General features: G+C 34.6%; 2 protein-coding genes across 2 annotated transcripts in view; both read left to right on the top strand.

The window, feature by feature from the left end:
* LOC109858054 overlaps nucleotides 1–2,104 on the top strand; it is a 57,249-nt gene extending 55,145 nt beyond the window's left edge. The window contains exon 10 of the mRNA XM_020434931.1: nucleotides 744–2,104. Coding sequence (XP_020290520.1) covers nucleotides 744–1,798 — 1,055 coding nt within the window. The 3' untranslated portion in view covers nucleotides 1,799–2,104. The remainder of the gene's footprint in view (nucleotides 1–743) is intronic.
* A 212-nt stretch (nucleotides 2,105–2,316) lies between these two features.
* LOC109858053 overlaps nucleotides 2,317–17,016 on the top strand; it is a 16,236-nt gene continuing 1,536 nt past the window's right edge. The window contains exons 1-10 of the mRNA XM_020434930.1: nucleotides 2,317–6,022; nucleotides 6,309–6,488; nucleotides 6,621–6,946; nucleotides 7,200–7,410; nucleotides 12,253–12,600; nucleotides 12,750–12,887; nucleotides 13,063–13,218; nucleotides 15,564–15,719; nucleotides 15,828–15,952; nucleotides 16,138–16,315. Of these exons, the coding sequence (XP_020290519.1) occupies nucleotides 5,764–6,022; nucleotides 6,309–6,488; nucleotides 6,621–6,946; nucleotides 7,200–7,410; nucleotides 12,253–12,600; nucleotides 12,750–12,887; nucleotides 13,063–13,218; nucleotides 15,564–15,719; nucleotides 15,828–15,952; nucleotides 16,138–16,315 (2,077 nt within the window). The 5' untranslated portion in view covers nucleotides 2,317–5,763. The remainder of the gene's footprint in view (nucleotides 6,023–6,308; nucleotides 6,489–6,620; nucleotides 6,947–7,199; nucleotides 7,411–12,252; nucleotides 12,601–12,749; nucleotides 12,888–13,062; nucleotides 13,219–15,563; nucleotides 15,720–15,827; nucleotides 15,953–16,137; nucleotides 16,316–17,016) is intronic.

Here is a 17,016-nt window from a genome sequence, read left to right as displayed (position 1 = left end):
TATACTAAGTAGTTCCAGCGTTGACCGCTCGATAGCGCCGCTTACCCGCGCTAGAAAAAATCAGTCCGGGAACTTTCCGGACAAACTGTGTATTTAAGGCCCAAGACACGCGAGCGGTATAACTTTTTTCGCCGCACGATAAAGATTTGGTATGCAATTATTGTCTGTTATTATAACACGTGTTTTCGAAAAGGACTCGACGGTGTGGGCAATTCCAGTTGAACAATTTTTTCCTCTGAGTCACAATTTTCTGCGTATTGAAAGAAAGTCTCGGAGAATATTATTGAAGCTTTTCCTTCATCGCGGCTTCCACGTATATGTACAACGCGTAAGATTATGCAACGTTTGACCTTGTGTGACCTCCGCAATTTCGCAATTTCCGCGATTATTTCTCGCGTTCAATGCGAAAACTCTCTCTAAAGTCCTTGTACTACTCTTTCCACTCTTTTCTTTTCGCTCGCGCGTTTCGACGGGAGAAAAAAAAATACAACGACGTTAAAGTAGGTATCATGTATAATCCGTGTAATTATATCCTCGTCAATCGCGCGACGTGTCTTCTTGTCAGGCGCCGATGTCTGAAACTTATTTCCACGCGACGGTCATCTCCAGACGGGAAACGCCACGGTATGTTACTTTAATCGGCAACGTCATTAACCATTTCCTACGTGCGTCCTCGACGTCATTCTGAATCCGGAACCAGACGTCGCGCCTAACGGCCCGCCGTGATTCGCTTCTAATTGCAGGTACTATGACAAAGCTGAACTCGGTGCCGGTATCCCTGAAGAACAGGCCGCGCATACCGACTCCGGATGTAACGAAGGAAGTGGTTGATCGTGAGCAAAGACTGGCACTGTCGGCCGCCAACGCGGCGAACATCGGCGCCGGCGTGGTCGGCGTGATACCAGCGAATGGTCACTATCCGACCGACCTGTCGGTGGTGGTATTGTCACCTATACAGGAAGCAGAGAGCACACCTGTTTCAGGAAAATCGGGCGCAGCCGCCCTAGCGCAGGCCGTGCTCTCGCCCACGTTGACCAGCGCCGGTCTGATGACGCCTGTGACCTTGACACCGGTCACCATGAGCCATCTGACTCAACTGGGTCTGGTGACGACGGCAACAACAACGACGCCTCACGTCAACAATAAGAGCAACAGTATCCAAGCGACGCTTACCGAGGTTAACAGCAGCGAGGAAGAAGGTAGCGGAAGTGGCAGCAGCAGAAGCGGGAGTATAACCGGTCAGGAAGATCGATCGACTCCGTTGATCGACAACAACAACAGTCCGTTAGGTAGCAACGGTAGCTCGCCTGTTTTCGACGGCTACAACGATCGTTCCCCAATACTGATGAGACCCGAGAAACTCGGCTACGTGGTCACCGCTGCTGTGCCAGCAGTTAAGAATGACAACACGGATGCGCGAGGAAGACGATCCGCATCTTTGCCTGGACCGCCTGTCGTGCAAATCTGTCGGGACGACAGAAGCATGTCGCTGCCGCAATCTCCGGGATTACAACCGAGAGAAACACGCGCCGTCTCCGTATCAAGCAGACAAGACGGTCTCAATGTGGAAAGACTGGCCGTTGTGACCAGCAATCAGGGTATTCGACCGAGAACCAATAGTTTCGGTCACGATTTATCCAAATCCAATCAGAAAGTTCAGGACGCATCAAGAAAGATTAGTAGCGTTTCCTGTACCAATGCGTCGCTCTCGAGCGGTTTAGGTTCTTCAGCGTCGTCCACGAGCGTATCTACCACAGCGACAATCGCTGGTAGCAAGAGAGGCGAGGTATACGTTTGATCGAAGAAGCTGGAAACACAGATTGTTTATTTGTGTTTCTAATTAAGAAGAGAGAGATCTGTCAGAGTTTCGTAAGATTTATTTCCGTCCGTTATTGTGATGCCCTCTATATGCACCGTGGCGAATTTTTATATCTAGAGGATATTTTTTCTCTCGTTTAATTTCCAAGATTTCCAAGATTCCAAGATATAGATCTGCTATCTTATGTCTTATTTTGTCTCTTTGGTAATTCCGTCATGCGTGCTGTTTTACTTTGTTGAGTTTTGACTTGTTCAAAAGATTCTACGCTTAAAAAAAAAAAAAAAATATAACAGAATATTTTTGTGTGAATATTCAAACTGTAAATTGGACCGCATTTTGTTTGAGTTATCGTCTCTTTAAAGATCAACGAGAGAAGAGTTTTTAGTTTGCGCCACTCTCTATGTGTTGTAAATAACAAAATATTTATGTAGATCAAAGATTTTATGTACAATAATAATAAATTGTACGGGAGGGAGGGGGGGGGGAGAGGATTAATTCTACACAAACATATAATGTTATGAAATTATATTATATATTTTCTCGACACTAGTCGAATTACGATGGTTGACTCACGTGATGAATGAGGTCACGTGGAAAAGATCAAATAACTTATTACCAATCGATTACTTAAACTCGCGGAGAGAAGAGAAGAGTTCTAGCTGTAAGGTTCGAAACACATTGCTGTTTGATGATTAAGTACTTTGTGACACTTGTGCGGAAAATAGTAGAGGTATTTTTTTCTATCGTTGTGCAATAATGTAGTACGAGTAAGAGAAAAAACTATTACAATTACCACTACAAAATGTACATTGCTACTATTTTGTTAATTACGTTCATCATATAACGTAATTTTTTTTTTTTTTTTTATCGATTCGCATGATATTGTGATACCATTTTTTGTAAATATCTTGTACGACACTTCGTAGGATTCCCATAGCAATTAATGCGCAATTCACGAGGGCTAATGATGCTGAAAGAAATCAAATTTTTAATAGTCGTGTAAAACATTAGCGTGTTGTACATATATCTTTGTAACAATTTTCACTTGCCGTTTCTTTTATTTTTGTCATCTGCTATATTTTTTACACACATTCGTGTACATATTGCCATAAACTTGCACTTATTCTATGCGACATATAATATTATTCATTTAAGGTAAACATGTTGAACGTATTGAAGAAATGAAAGTATATTTTATTTGCCGTTTTGTCATACATTGCGTCTAAAGATAAAGTAGATAATTGCGTAACACGTAGTATCTAATATCTTCTTCCGTATTCCATTGGTATCAGTTTTATTTTACATAATATCGAGAAAAGTAAAGTGGATGTACTGCGAGTGAAATGCGAGTAACACCAGCACAGCATGACTGAGATAATTCCGCAGAACTATACTTTAAAACAATTGTAAAATACTTTTTCTATTGTGCGCGACACACACGCACATTCTCTAATATCATACATTACATATCGACGAAAAATATCACTGATTGACGTGCAAGCGCGTTACAGCTCAAGTTCTTCGTAATGACGAAGCGAGAAAGGTGTTAGTTATTACCAGCATATTAGTGCAATAAATTCAAAAAGAAACGTCGTGACTTGTTGAAATGTATGTGTACAAGTTATGTAACTGTCTTTTTTTTTTTTTTTAAATGTTAATATTTCTTTGAGATATAAATTAATGTGCTCAATACCAATGCGTGCGTAAAGTTTACACTAGAGGACGAAGTGCTATATGTAGCAAACTTATTATTGAATATTATTATTTAATTCCCATGTTAATAACATGTAGATAAACATCCATTATGATGGAAACGATAGTACTTTTAGCATTCGTAGAGCAGTTTTTTTTGCGGTGAGGTAATTACGTAAAAATTAATGTCACAGGTGTATGAGAAACTGACGAATTTGCAAAGCATATCAGAGTTCGTAATCATGAGCTAGCAAAAATCTTACAATTCTTGCTATAAAAGTAGAATAAAATATATCAGTGTGTGTACACACACTCTGTTAACTTTGTACATAATATGTTTCTTTAAGGCCGAAGCACAGACATTTTGCATAACGCATATGACATATAAGAAAATTAACCAATCCAGCTTTTCGTTTTCATTTCTACTTCTTGTTCTAGAAAGCTTTGATCGGTTAATTCTCTTATGTCTTATGCGTTATGCATTACGCAAAAGTCTGTGCTTCGGCCTTTAACATGAAGAAATACGTTGTGTGTGCGTGTACGAATACGTATATGTATATATACATACATACATATATACACATACGTATGTATGTACGTATGTAGATGATAGTTATACATAATATGATTATATAATTGAAAGCAACCTTTGCATTCTGCTAAGAGATTAGTCGTATAGATTTATGTAGAACAATCGGTTACGAGTATATATTTCATATTGTGCTTTCATTACAAAGACTCTAATGACATAATTATTAAACAAATGTATACATTGTATTTTTTTGTTTATAATAGATATAATAATATTTGTATTATAATCAGATATAATAATATTTGTATTATAATCAGCCGACTATACTCAAGCCGCATATATCGGCCTGTGATGTGAAAAGAATAGGAAAATATTTTTTTGTGTATGTTAATCAACTTTATTTATACCATTACTGTATAAATATGTGTCAATCGATTAGAGTAATTTATATGTATTGTCGTTCAATATTTTATTCTCATATTTAACAACGAAATATAAAAGCAGGCGATTCTACGTTTGTAGATATTTAATTCATAGTATTTGTATATAAATACAGTTCTTGTTATCTTACGGGAACATCTAATTTTTCATCATTATACGTATAGCTGCAAAACAATTGTTTTTACCTTTTTTATCACATGTAATAAATCTCTATTAAACATGTTCATTAGACGTCATGGAATTATGGACGTTAAGTAAAAGTTTAATAATTATTATATTGATGTGAATCGGTGTTCATATCTATATAATCTTAAAAATGTTTCATATATACTCTCTTAATATACATGTGTTAGAATAATAAATATTTTTGACAACATTATATATTTGATATTTGATATTTGATGCTTTCATAATGTAATATAAAAATTTCGGAAAATGGATTGCAACAGATCAGGAAGTATAAAACAGTCAAGCTTGTGTTTTACTAAGATCTGTTTATGTTATTATTATAGACAAATTCACAGCTAATTTTAAACAAATGTTTCGCACTTATAAAAAGTACCGTACGATGTCATTAAATTTTACGGTTTTGACATCTTTTAAGGATCTAGTGCCAATCTACGATTAAAACATTATTCAAAATCATTTGCACAGTTGTCGATAGATGTTGTCGACTTATCACTAAGAGTTCTAATGCGTCAGTTAAATTTAGCAGATATAGAATTGTTATCGCGGATTCATAAAAGGAAGTGTGGTTTCCTTTCCACCAATATTTCTCTTTTAAACTTATTACAATGACAGTCCAATTGTCGCGGTAACACTGCGAAGTTCGCAAAAAAATTTGACTTTATCGTGGTCAACTAATCTGTTAACAATTTCGTATTTCATCCTTGAATGTTTGAATCATGCGATAGTAACAATATTATTTTTTGTGTTGGTATTTTATCTTTCTTCTTGATCGAATAAACAGAAAACATTTATTGTACAAATATATGCCGTGTGAATAATACTATCCACGTTGCGATTACTCTGTGAAACTATCATAAAAAAAGATTTTGTTTACTACAATCACGATTAAAAGAGCAAGTTGCACATAAAAAATCATGGTTTATTCAAGGTTTATTAGTAACTATTCGCTGTGTTTGTGGTTCTATTAATGTGTTACAATAGAAAGTATATATAAAATTTATAGTGGAAAGTATATATGTGTATAGATATAAAATATCTAATTAGTTTCTATTTTGATTCGATTATTCTTTTCTGATAATCTTTACCGCTTATGAAAATCGACTGTAAAAGTGAAACATATTTAATGACAATGCAAAGGATGTTATGGTTTTTACTTTTCGCTGCTCAAATATTTCACAGTTGTGGAAAAGTAATTCTTTTACGTGGAAGTTCACATTATCCTTATTCATTTAATATACATCATCTAGTAATTGAGAGAAAATATATATGTCTGTCAGAAGACGACGGCGGCGCACTTGTATGGAATGACGATATAAAACAATATCAGCAAGGAACTCTTACTCCTAAGTGTAAGTGTTATAACGTTCTTATAACATATCAACAAATTACTATTTATATAGAGTTTTGCACTTAAACTTTTTAAAATAAAGTTTCTTAACAAATTGTTTCACTTTTGTTTATACGCATTTTCTTTTGCGCTTAAATACACGTTTCCAACCTTCTTTATAAATCAATTTTACTGTACCTTAAATTTCGGAAATCAATATTTTTATTTAAAGTAATGCCAAATATTTTATATAGTATCATAGTTGTCTCGAGACTATACGCTTATTTTAGACAAGCATATTGTTGTAGCATTTGTAGAGCCTCAGAGTATACATAAAAACAATACTTGGATAAAGTGCAAAATACTAGGATTTGAAAATATAGAATATACAGATCCAAACTGTTTAGAATCTTGGTTTAGAAGAAACTGGTTTCTTACAACATCTATAAAAACACCTATGGGTCCGGTATTTGATCAAAGATGGGAAGGTAAATTTACAATATCTCAAAACTTTTATCAATTAGTGATTTAAAGTATTTAAGTCACTGCGTCATTATATGTTTGTAAAGTGTAAATTTACTGTTACTGTGTTAAATGATATATATACTTACAATTCGTAGAATTATACAACAACGAGAATTCCTTCACTGCAGGCCTTTTACAGGCCGGTGCGATGTCTATTTCAATTCGTTCATGCCAGGACACACAGATTTTTATCTGTCTCACTGATAATAGCAGAGAATGGTCTAATGCTGATAAGAGCAGAGAATGGTCTACCGCTGAAAATGTGTGGAAGAATTGCTTTCGGATACTATTAAAATACAAGACAAAATCCAGCATCGACTTCTGCAAATTTGTTTCTATTCAAAAGTTTCCTCATCCTGATATACGGGATTTTAAGGTTTTCAATCACAATTGCTCTTCCTCCATCGTAACTTGCGAAAAAGTAAGATATACGTAAAATATAGCTTCTTAGTTATGCAGTTCTCATGTTTTTTTTCTACATTATCAAAAAAGTGTTTAGTCAAACCTGAACAAAAATGCTTGTATTTGAAATATAAGTGATTATGTGTAATACTTTTTTACGACATTGGTAGAAAAGAAAATATCATGAAAAGAATAAAAGTTCAGGAAACGTGATACAAACAAGATAGCTAGATACGCATTATATTTAACTAAAGTATTCACAATTATTTCAGTGCTTGTCATTATCTGCGACTGAATGGCGAACGTTTGTCATTTCATGGGATTTCTGGAAAAGAAATATTTCTGTTTATGGTACTAATAACGAAATGCTTACATTTGAAGCAGAACAGTTTGACTTAACTTCAGAAGAAAAGGTTGTCTTATTTTCTTTTCCTACATCAAATTATTACAAACGTCGAACAGTGTTGTATCGCTTTCATTACTGTAAGTATATTCATTCAAATCAAAAAAGTTATTTATTAAAGTACTGTACTTTATTCTAACCAAATCAAAACACTGTCCGACAAATTGTGATCTGACGAATGCGAATAGATTCTTTCGAAGTAATTTTGTCTGCCAAACACGTATCTGTTGTTCAAGTATTTAACGACATATTCGTGACGAAATGAGTTTAAAGAAGTCCAAAACGATAATTTGTAGATATTGTGTATACGTGTGCGACAATATAATATAAAGATCACAGAAGAAGAATGTGATAAATCACATTTTCGTAATTTTAAAGAAAAACGATTTTAAAAGATGTTTTTACTGCTTTGTCATACTTATCAATATTTAAAAAAAAAACCAAATCCGATGGTCAAAACGTCTGTTCTTTGTAACTAAAGAAAACATCCATATTACATCAACTGTGTTTTTATGCTTTTATTGATCTGCACTCATTTCTCAATTTTAAATTTTGAAACATCTCACACAGTCAAATAAATTTCAAATTGTTAATTTTGTATAGAATAAATTAAAAAAACATTTACATATTAAGTACTACTTTTTGTATAAAAAAGTAGTTTTTGTGTTTACATAATAAAATCAAATCTTGCAAAATGTAAAAACGATAACTTTATTTATTTTATACTTTTATGACTAAGGCCATAAACATAAGAAACAGTTTTCAATCGCTTCAAATTAGACATTTTTCAAATTGCCGTATTTCGACCGCAAATTATCATTTAAAAAATAAATACAACAACAGGTTTAAGCTTGAAATGTGTACTTGAACGTACATTAAACTGGTTTTTGAGAATATTATATGTTCATAATTCTCATCTAAAAAAATCACATGATTTTGTTTGTTAAAATTATATCATTTTTACTATTCTGCTAGTTTCTAGATAAAAACTCTCTCTCTTTCTCTCTTTCTCTCTTTCTCTCTCTCTTTCTCATAAAACAGACTTTCAAGAAAATTATAAAGCCATCGGATTTTAATTTAAAATTAAAAGTTAATAGGATTACAGATATACGAAAGAAAGGCGTACGTATCGAGGCTGCTTTCGGTGACATTGCTAAAATAAAAAGATTCTGTAAAATTAGTAAAGGCCGATTTAAAAGTGGAACACATCAAGAAGATAAAAACCTCGTCTTATATTACATGATGTATTAATTGGAATGTTTAAGAAGGATTTGAGAATGGAGCATTGCACTCAATTTGTGGATAAGCAGATGGATACTGATGTTAATGTCATATATATTGTTTCACCCAAAAGAAACTGATCTTCTGTCAGCTGTGTGGTTAAAGTCTCTTCTCACATTCGTTCTAAACTTTTTTGCGGAACACACATGTATATAAACTCGACAGATTAGAAGATTATGTAAGGGTTACACAATGCTATAAATGCCTGGCCTTTGGCCATCTCTCCAAAAACTGTTTGGCTTCTCTTCTCAGTAGACACTGTGCTGAAGCACATGAGATGAGGGAGTGCACGAGGAGGAACGTAGCTTTACTATGTAGGAATTGCAAGAGATGGTCACAAGAAGAGCATATTCATTCAGTTAGATGGCAAAGCTTGCTCTATTTTAAAGAAAAGTATCCAAGACAAAGTTAGAAATACCAATAATGGATAATTCTCTCGCGACATCTGACTATATCCGGATCTGTCGCGTCAATTATCAATCGTTATTGGCTCATATAGACGAATTTAGGACGTTCTTCCGGTTTTCGCACTATCACATCATATGCATGTCGTATATAGACTCGTATATATCTTTATTGTAGTTATTTATCCGAATTCTTTAATATTTTTTCTGGTCTCGCTACATCTTACAGACACATCATCATTTTTGATCATTTTTGATCATTTCAACGGGAATCTTTTGATTAAGAATTTTGATTCTGACCAGGTTGTTAACTTCATAAACACATCTGCACTATATCTGGTATCATATAAGCCCACTCATCATACTTCATCCTTTTCCACTCTGCTCGATCTGTGGATGACTGTGACAAACTCGTCTCTTTTGGACAACGTGATGTTTGCTTTCTCTCGTCTCACGATCTCGTTGAAGTTACTTATGACATTCAAGTAGAAAAAACTAATTCAAGAACTATTACTGTTAGAGACTACAGTAACTTTCATAGAGAAGCCTTTCTCTACGATCTTTCAGATAACAATTTGAGTGTGTTTATTAATATCTGCAATATAAACAAGAAGATCATGCGCTTCTATGAGCACTTGATGGATTGTTTAAATAAACATGCTTCTCTGAAAATTATTTATCCTAGGCATCTGCCCGCTCCATGGATTACAGCAGAAATTAGAGCTGTTATGGTCAGTAGAAATAAGCAGCAGAGAAATATGGCGTCGACATAAAAATGATGATACGTAAGGCAAAACAAGACTACTACATGTCAGTATTTTCTAATATTAAAGATTTCTTTACTACTCTTGGAAGAAGCTTTGATAGCTCGGACTTATAAGTTCTGACAGAAGATTGCTTTTTACCACTAACGAATTGAATGCGTTCTTTTTGTCTGGTTCGCTAAGTGGCAGTATTACCAACTCAAATGCCTTATATCTGAGAGACGAAAATTATGATAATACAAAATTTTACTGGAAGAACATCGAAAACCAGGATATTTGCAGTGCAATAGTATAAAGTTTGATCGAGATGGATGGTCTGTCACTGAGGATTGTCAGTCTTGCTTAGACTAGTCTTCGATCTTTTATCGAACACATTTTCAATTTTTATCTGATAAATGGAATCTACCCTTCTTGTTGAAAGGATAGATTGTGTGTCCAATCTCGAAGATTAAATGTCCCACTGAGCTTAAAAATTATAGACATGTATCTTTGTGGTTTATCTAAGGTGCTGCGTCTGGTTGCTGATCAAATTACCGAGTAGTTGAGTCTAATAACCAATTAGATAAGTATCAAACCGCTTACCGAAGGAACTTCTCTACTCAAACTGCTCTTATCAGAATACTCAATGATATCAGATTTGCAGCCGACTTAAAAGAGGTTACTGTGTCGGTATTTGTTGACTTTTACAGAGCGTCTGATTGTGTGGAGCATCATAAACTCGTTGAGAAACTGAGAAGATTACACTTTTTATGTGCTTCTTTACGCTGGATCTGTTTATATCTACATGGAAGAAAGCAAGTTATACGTGATCCTGGAACTGGAGAGTTTTTGGATGAGCTGCCAGTACTAAGAGGTGTCTCTCAGGGATCGGTGCTGGGACCATTGTTATATGTACTCTATGTATCAGATTTTTGAGAGTCCTTGCAGCACTGCAAATATAACTACTATGCGGACTATTTATAATGATATATCTGCATGTAAAACCAACTAGCTTAAATGAAGCCATCGCAAAAATTAATAAAGACATTTGCAGTAATAAAGTGAGCAACTGATAATGTCTATCTCTTAATGCCGGTAAAACATCTGCAATAATTTTTGGAACTGGAAGGTAACATAAAAAACATTGTTCATGAAGACTTACCGTCGATAGAAGGAATAAATATATCATATAAAGATTCAGTAACATATCTAGACATAACTCTTACAAATACTCTCTCATGGGATGAACAAGTCAACAATTGCTCGAGTAAATGTGTCTCTTCATCGTCTGAAGGTCTACAAACATTTTTGCTTTCACCGGCACTTCGGACAAGATTGGTCTCCACATTGCTTATATCCTACTTTCATTACTGCTGTACACTTTTTACGGATATTAACTGGAGAAAACGATTTGCGTTTGCAAAGAGCATTAAACACTTGTGTGTTTATGGTTCATATATCAAGCCAGTTGGTGTGAGCACATCACGCCATATTTTGATGAATTACAATGGCTCAAGATTAAATCAAGAAGAGAGTAGTTCGTGAGCTGTCTGGTCTGCAGAATCCTTGAAACTAAAAGACGACGATGTGCTTTATAGCTCATTCGTTTTTAGGCAAGATGTAAACCAGCAAGATTGCTCAGGGATGATCTTGAACTCTCTAGAAGTAGAAATGAAATGTTCAGACGCTCTTTTAAGTGTGTCTGTGTAGACGTTTGAAATGCGACACCGGTAGATATTCGCAAGGAACCCTACGACAATTTTAAAAATCGATTTTTTGAACATTTACTGCAGAAAAATTTGTAGCTTGTTATTCTTTTTTTCGTTTTCGTTTTTATATTTTTATTTTATACTTTTATATACTTTTTATACTTTCTTTTATATTTTTTCTCTATATTTTTTCATAGTTTTGTTTCTTATCATTTTATATTTATTTATTATTTTTTAATTATTCTTTTATTCTCCTTATTTTTATTTTATTTTTGTTTTATATATCATTTAATTTTGTTATTTTTGTGCGTTTGAGAAGATTATCCCAGAGCGTGATATAAATAAAGCAGTGTATCTATATATTTATCTCTCTCTCTCTCTCTCTCTCTCTCTCTCTCTCTCTCTCTCTTTCTTTCTCTCTATTTGCTTTGCTCTAGTCATGTTTTGTTGTCCTAAAGTGAAGGTCCCTCGGTGGCGGAGAGTTGCCATCTCGCACAGAATTACAAAATGCAAAAAAACAATAATCGGACGGCCTATTAATTTTTGTTTCAGTACAAATCTGGCCCCAGATGATTTTTTAGACTTTTATATATATATATATATATATATATAGTATATATATATATAAGAGCCTTATATATATATAGTATTTTTTATACACATTTTTTTATGCACGCGGCTTGCAAAATAAGTATTTCAAAAACGGCAAGAATAATATAAAATAGCTTAATTGAGTGCAATAAAAACTAAATACTACGAATAAAACTCACGTATAACTGTTCCAGACTCTTTTCTGCACACAATTGACAAGACTGCAGTTTTGACGACTCGTTATTATATACCTAATACTCAGAAGATATGCATACAATTATTATTAGGCTTATGTGCAGAATGTGATGCAGACGTTGCGATGATTGATTCCAAAAGATTAAAAATATTACAATCTGTAACAGCTACAGGCTCATTAAATGCTGCGATTCATGGCTTACCTATGTGGCAACTCGTTAAATTTGATGGATATTTTTCTATAGACACTATTGGTGCGGTAAAAATCCGCGTAATACCCAAACTCACGAAGCTTACTCACAATCCGTTGTGGGCAATAGGTGATCTTCGTGAATGTCCCAATAAAGGTAGAAATATATATATGCATACAGTTTTAATTTTGTATATTTATATGTAACATTAAAATATAAAGTGAATTACTTAAGAAACTTCTTAAGAAATTGTCACTAATATTTTTTTATACTAATCTTTTTTGTGGTTTATGGTTTTCTATTAGAAGTTTTGAGAAAGGTAAGTGGTATACAAGAACACTATGATTTTATTCTGTTGCCGAATGTAACATGCCAAAAATTATTCTTCAACGAAAATACCGTCGTAAGTTCTCTGTCGACAGCAACAAACAGTATGGATCTAGGTATTTATTAACTTTAAAATTATTACATGTAAAATTGTGTATTCTAATATTCTTTCAAACTCCTGTATTATGATTTCTCAAATAGCACAATACAATAATGTTGTACTTGTAATCGATACCATTCTATAATACATTGTATACAAAATAATTGCATTCCTATGATCATATCTCACAGATGATAAAATTTGTCTTGAGGGACATATTGGACCAGAATGTTCCTTTTCCTGCAAACATGATCTGAACAGTACCTTTAACTGCAGAGGAACTGCAATTTGTTACAACACTGGTTGTTTATGTTCTCCAGGATTTCAAGGCAATGTATGTACTAATAGTAAGTAAATTAGGATAATTCACTTATAGTTTTATTTTATAGTACTGTTACGTCCTGGCCTACAGTAACGGTCGGGCCCTTGAGTAGAGACGACACATGACACTTTGTGTGTCTATTCTCGACACACTGACCGAAAGAGATATGCGAGTCAAGTGCGCGGGTCGAGCGAGATTTTCGGCTTCGTAAACAACCAAACGAGCGGTTCTCGCTATTGCTCGTCCAACGGTTTCTCGCTCGTCGGTTTTCTTTTGAGTCTTAAATGCTAATTTAAATTACTCGGAATGGAACTCGGCGATCGATTGAAGGATGACAGAAATAAAAATGGTTATGTAAGGTCCAAGGATTAATTAACTTTAGCCAAATTTACTTAAATGTCACTCTACTAACATTGTTATTCGATCTATTTATTCGTTATGGTTTTACATGTGGTCACAATGTTGTGATTTCTGCGGTGTCAGGTGTCTACATGCACATGAACGTGTGTGTATGAATTTATGTATGTATGTAGCTTGGACTCAGTCCAAGATCACTTCTATTATTTCTTTTATTATAGCTGAGGGACGAGGATCGGTAGAAATAATTTATAGGAACTTCGCGGATTTCAGGGAAATCAGGAAATTTAACTAGAATATTGTTATCAGAGAGAGGAGAGTACTAACTGTGCATGACAAAGAGAATTAGGAAATTTCCTTTGGAGGTCAAGAATTAACTCATTCCTCGAAGGAGGAGGGTCAGCGACAGGAAAAGAATTAGCTAGCAATATAAAATGTGACAATTGGCGAGGTAAAGGGTCTTCTTTGTCTTCTGACAGAATTTCAGGTTTTCGATGATTTGGGGTAAAGAGAGGGAGAATGGTGACGAGGAGGGATAAAAGAGAGATCAAAATCAGGAATTTCTCCAGGAGATTCTGGAGAATACAATGAAGATTCTAAAAGAGGTGACGGAGACGGAGGGGGTGGAGAAAGCGCAGGGGGCGACGGAGGAAAAGGGAGAGGCGACTGAGTCCGGTGTAGAGTCGAATGTGTTTTAAATTCTGGCGATTTCTATTTCCTGGTTCTTCCGCCTTGTTATTAATTTCATTGGTTTCTTGATTATTTCGGCTGGCAACGTTTCTGCGCCGAAGAGCCCGGTTGCGGCGGTTGCGCCTTGTTATAATCGCATTTCGAAATTTCAGATACTTCCGGAGTTCCACTTAAAAACATAATTTAATTTTATTAACTAACACCGAATAATTTTATAACCAACTTCCAGAACGTGGTTTAGTTTACATTGTTTAGCACTATAGAGGATAGATCGTCGGAAAAGAATGTTGGCAGCGGCTCGGAATGACACACAAGAGTGTGAGTCGCTAGTCCGACAGAAGCAGAAATGAGAAGTGCCAGCTCAACGCAGTCAAATGTTCCGGATAGTAGTTGTCTCAAGTAAAATACAGAATTAGATAAAGTTTAAGAATGAAACCACCGGTTGTCTTAACGCATGAATATTATTATTTCCACTTACTACTTGCTAAGATTCTTTGATGAATACTCAAACATCTACCTTGACCAGGGCTGCGGAGTAAGCAAGCTGGCTCGGCTCCTGACTCGGTTGCTCTTGCCAAGACACTGCCACTACTTGTCGCTATCGCATCAACTAACGGACCGTTAACTTAATTAAAAGAATTTGAGACGTACTATACTGCAAACTATTGAACTGAATGAAAAGAGGATGAAGACGCTCTTCAGCTCTGAGTTCCAGCTTTTATACTCGGTTTTTTGGCTCCCAGACACTTGGGTTTTACCAATCAAGCTTGGATTCTAAATCCTTTCTTATTATTTAGATTAAAAATCGTATCTTGATTCGCAGATCCGCATAAGCGAGAGCGTCAATCATCGGCGCTAGCCACTTCGGACTAATTATTATTTGTTTAAAACTCGCTATCGGTTTCACGCTATCGTGTTTAAACTACTCGCTCGGCTGACCACATAGTTTTGACTTCAACTTCTTTTCCGGAGATAAGAAGACCTTTGATTTTCATCGGCTCGATTCGAGTTACTCGCCTCACCTGCTGTGCAACACTTTTTATCACCCTTTGTCTTACTGCGAATTGGAAATCAAATCTGTTTACTTGTCATGGCAGTATCCCAAGTACAAACTGATTATTGTTCGTTTACCGCCAATGGCCGAATCTTCGTTCTTCATCCAAGAAGTTTACGTCTAAGATTACCTACAATTAGTTACGATCCTTAGGACCAAAATATCGTTCCCACGTTGCTAAACAAAAAAGAGGGACCGTGAAATCCAGGACGTAACACTATTATAACATACTAATATCACATATTGATAATATATACATGTAATTGCAGTATGTGACGAGAATTCGTATGGACATAATTGTATAAAAAAATGTGGTTTTTGTAAACCTACTGACACTCTTAAATGTGACAAAGTAACTGGAGAATGTATAAGCGGATGTAATGATACATCAGAATTAAAATACGTGCCACCTTTGTGTCACATAGGTAATTTCTGACTTTTACTGATACAGTACATTGATTATATTTGTCAGAAACTTCTGTCAATTTTATAATAGCTATTAGACAAACAAATGCGCTATATTACCTTTTAAGGTATAAAAAAGCTCACAGTACCTGAAATTGTCTCTGTTACTTCAACAAGCATTCGTACTAAACTTCCTATAGTGTGGAAGGAAAAATATGAACAAATAACGATAAAGTATTTCTTCACTCTTATGGTAAATAATAATTTCTTCTCAATTTCTTTTATACTAATCAAAGAAGTAGTTTTTTTTCGATGATACTTTATTATCAAAGTATCAAAAACCTTGTTTTGTAATCTAAGAGCTATAAGTTTAGTCACTGTTTTACACATTCCAAGGAAAACAAGTGAAATGAAGTTCTTTGGCATTCTTTTCCACAGGGAGAAAATAATTACACTTCTTCACAATCATGGAATAGACTGTTTCAAAATATGACACATTTGATAGGATATTTTACTCATTTAAATCCTGGTTCTGTTTATTCAGTCAAATGCACATTACTTGCAGAGAATGTAATAATTGAAAGCAACTGGCAAACTGTGAAAACTGATTGCGAACGTAAGTCTCGATATTTTTTTTCTTGCGTATGGATTCTTACACGCTTGCGTACAACACGCACACCGGATTATTTTTGCGACTTTGCAAACAGAACACAACAAAAGTATACATAATATTAAGTATTACTTTATATTTAACTATGTGCACAAATTACTTTATATATGTCACCATATTAATTTTTTTTTTTGATCTTTTTTACATTCTTATTTTCTATTCACATCCTGCATCTGTATGTTGTAACTGATTCATGTAAAACACATTTTTTTGTATTACTACTAGAGCTGCGGTTATTCGAATAAATAATAATCCGGATATTCGGATAGTGACGTCATCGACTATTCGTAATCCGGATACTTCGAAGTATCCGGATTTCGAATAGCTGGGGAACGAATATTCGGATATTTGTACACTCCGAATAAAACGGATAGAACAATTCGAATAATAAAGGTCGCATTGTGCAGTCAAACATGTAACTTGCGACATTTCTCTCTCACTAGTTTGAGATTTATAAAACTTACACTAAAATTGTGTGTATATGTATTAATATTTACCGTATTTTTAGCAAAAATACGGTTTTAACTTATTCGTGTTCGACATGATAATGATTGAATTATTTTATAATTTTATATGACTCAATTCAGAGACAGATCTCATATAATACATATAATTTCTTTATTGTTGTTAATAATCAGTTTTTCATC

The sequence above is a fragment of the Pseudomyrmex gracilis genome, unplaced genomic scaffold (assembly GCF_002006095.1).
Source record: "Pseudomyrmex gracilis isolate BER0280 unplaced genomic scaffold, ASM200609v1 scaffold_184, whole genome shotgun sequence".
Classification (NCBI taxonomy): Eukaryota; Metazoa; Arthropoda; class Insecta; order Hymenoptera; family Formicidae; genus Pseudomyrmex; species Pseudomyrmex gracilis.
This window is presented reverse-complemented; position numbering and strand designations above follow the sequence as displayed.